At 40.1% G+C, this 3,156-nt stretch overlaps 1 protein-coding gene across 1 annotated transcript; it reads left to right on the plus strand.

Moving 5' to 3' along the window:
- Positions 1-913: 913 nt before the first annotated feature.
- LOC131026665 (glycine-rich protein 2) lies at positions 914-1,889 on the plus strand. The gene has a single exon (XM_057956598.2). It carries the CDS (start codon positions 1,008-1,010, stop codon positions 1,539-1,541), a length of 534 nt encoding a protein of 177 aa, XP_057812581.1. The 5' UTR covers positions 914-1,007; the 3' UTR covers positions 1,542-1,889.
- Positions 1,890-3,156: the final 1,267 nt, after the last annotated feature.

Here is a 3,156-nt window from a genome sequence, read left to right on the forward strand (position 1 = left end):
TAGTTTAAAGACTTTGTGCTTTACTTTGGATTTATTGGTTATCACATTGGGTTAAAGAAGAAATTATTTGAAGAAAGGTTGATAGGAGAACACCGATTTTAAGACTTTAAGCTTGAACACTCTTTCCCGTCCCAAAGAAGCAATGGAGGAGTTTCAACCCTTCATAGAAACTTTGCTTCTTTCCTTATCCATATTTTAGTCATTCTTGCATCTAGAGTTAATTTGTAACATTGAAAGTGTAAGAATTATCACTACTCTATATTGTAAATTCTTTCCTGAAGTAAGAGGAAAAGAATGTCATTTTCTTTCGTGAAGTAATTAACACATACATACATTTTACGTCATTTTCAATATAGATAATTAAAGACCAGATTATCCAAAATAATGTCAAACAAAAACCTGCCCATTGAGTCCATTCCACCATCCTTGTGAAACTGACCCCTAGGTATATTAAAGCTAGTGTGAAAAAGGAATGGTTATGTCAACGTAAATGGAAGCATTCCCTTGAATAGACTTGAGGGCCCCAATTTAGCGTCTTTACAAGGGCAGTACACTGCAGCCTTTTAATAAAATATATAGAAACAGTAGAATTACCATATATAAATATTTTAGCAAGACAGCGGTCCCGATTTCTTGGAGATCATCTGGGCCGCTCCATGGGGTCAAGAAAAATACTAGTAGTACAGGCGTAAACGACGGAGTATGGCGGAGAAAAAGGAAAGAAGCAGAGGGCCCAAAAATCGTTTGGCGCTCATTTTGGCCCTTAACCGTAACCCAGCGGTACCTCCGAGGCCCCTCCCACCGTTGGATTAAGATATTTGCACATGCTGCGCTGAGCCGTCCGATCAAACGCCGGAAGATCTGAGCCCTCCGTTGGAGTGCCCATGGGGCATATAAACCCCTTATTGGTGACACTTAGGTTTAGGTTTAGGTTTTGGTTGGGCAGTTTGTGCGCTGCACCAGGGGGCGCGGGTCTGTAAATTTGTTTGTTGCTGAGGTCTGCAATCATGGCGCAGGGTGGGAAAAGGAGTGGAAAGGTGAAGTGGTTCGATTCGCAGAAGGGTTACGGATTCATTACCCCTGATGATGGCGGAGAGGATCTTTTCGTTCACCAGACTTCGATTCATTCTGATGGATTTAGATCTCTGGCTGAAGGCGAGTCGGTTGAGTTTTCTGTTGAGCATGAGCAGGGTGGAAGGACTAAGGCTCTTGATGTGACTGGGCCGAATGGGGCTTTTGTGCAGGGGGGTAGTAGTGGAGGAGGCGGCGGTGGATATGGCGGTGGTGGTGGTGGAAGAGGTGGACGTGGTGGCGGCGGAGGTTATGGCGGCGGCGGATATGGTGGTGGCGGTGGGAGTTATGGTGGTGGCGGTGGTGGATATGGCGGTGGAGGTTATGGTGGTGGTGGTGGTGGCCGTGGCGGCCGCGGAGGCGGAGGCGGTAGGGGTGCCGGTGGCGGCGGCGGTGGAGGAAGCTGTTATAATTGCGGCGATTCTGGGCATTTTGCCCGCGACTGCCCTAATGGCGGCGGTGGGAGATAGTTAGATCTAGAAGGATTACTTATTATATGGTCAGGGTTTTGTTTTTGCAGTTAGCGAAGGGTTCGGCTCGGCTCTTGTTGAGTCTGGGGCTCTATTCGAGTATCTTTGGGTGGTTATATTGTTGGTTATTGTTTTTCATTATGTGATGTATTTTGGGTTTTTGTCAAATGGGGGAAACGATAAGATCTATGGCTGTTATGGCTCATAATGGCTGGTTTTTCCGCATTGGTTAGTGGTGATGGTAACCTATTTTGCAGTGGCGGCGTTCGATGCTGTGTCGCTTTGTATGATTTGGCCTGCCTTCTGTTAAACAAATTTACAATTTCATCTATTATGTTTCAGTGGTTCCGTTTTGGCATTGCATTGCGATTGGGATTGTTATAAATGGGTTTCTTAAACACTGGATTGAGCTGTATTGTTTATGCTTTTGAATCGGTAAAGTAATATGTCGGAAGTAATGCACAGGGTGCTTTGACATCATGTTAGCTGATGGTCAAATCTTTAATGCCCCTTGGATTATATGCTCTGTATTCAGGTTTTAAAAGCTAAAATTGAACACTTTCCTGTAGTGAAATGATTCATCAATGTATTCTTTGTGTACGCAAATGGGTTTTGGACTGGTAAGAAAAGGTTCTTTGAACAATTGGGTTTGATTTCTTTAGTGGACGCAAATGGGGGTTTTGACTGGTAAGAGTTTTTTGAATGATTACGTTTAATTTGCGTTAAAAGTCATTTAAATTCAATTAGAAGAAACAATGAATGGACAAAATGTGCTCTTAATGATGTAAAGACCCCAAGTGAATGGATAAATAATGGTCTTTACGATGAAAAGACTACGTATGTTATATCAATCTGCAAACTATTGCATGTACCTACGTGGTTTTTGATTCGAGAATCGTGTAAATTAGTGTTTTTGCCTAGATGGGTTTTTGTACTTAAAAAAGCTACTAATCAATTGTAGATTCTTAAAAAGGCTAATCAATTGCAGTCTTAGAGGCTAGTCAATGGCTGAATCTTATAAAGGCTAATCAATGGCTGAATCTTGATTGGTGTTAATAACCAATTCTAAGGTATTGGAAATCTTGATTGGTGTTAATGTCTTCTGACACTGTCATGGCACTGAATAAACTCAAGTGTTATTGGTAAAGAGTGGTTATTTTTGGAATTTTTTAAAGAGTGCTGGTCCTTTTTGTGAATTTAGTAGTTGTTTCAAGATTTAATGGAAATAAGGAAGGTTTTCATATAAAATAATATAAATCAGGATTAATTTTTTAAAATATTTTTCAGATCAGGTGGTTATTGGATTGTAAGTATTAAATTATACAATATGTCATGTATGGTGTTAATTTCTATGTATTTGTTTACTGGTATGTGGATTTAATTGTTTGTTTGTTCACATTTGTACATAAATTTAGGTAGTAATGTGTTACTTTCCTGATGTATCATTATAGGATGGGATAGGAGGAAGGGGAGTATTTATAATCGTTAGGGTGAGATGAGATATTAAGAACATTTTACTGCACCAAAGTTGTAAAAGATAATAGTAGAAAAGGTAAAAGATATAGTATAGTAGAAAAGGTAAAATATATAGTATAGTAGAAAAAAGAGTGATGAT

Source organism: Cryptomeria japonica, chromosome 11 (assembly GCF_030272615.1).
Source record: "Cryptomeria japonica chromosome 11, Sugi_1.0, whole genome shotgun sequence".
Taxonomy (NCBI): Eukaryota; Viridiplantae; Streptophyta; class Pinopsida; order Cupressales; family Cupressaceae; genus Cryptomeria; species Cryptomeria japonica.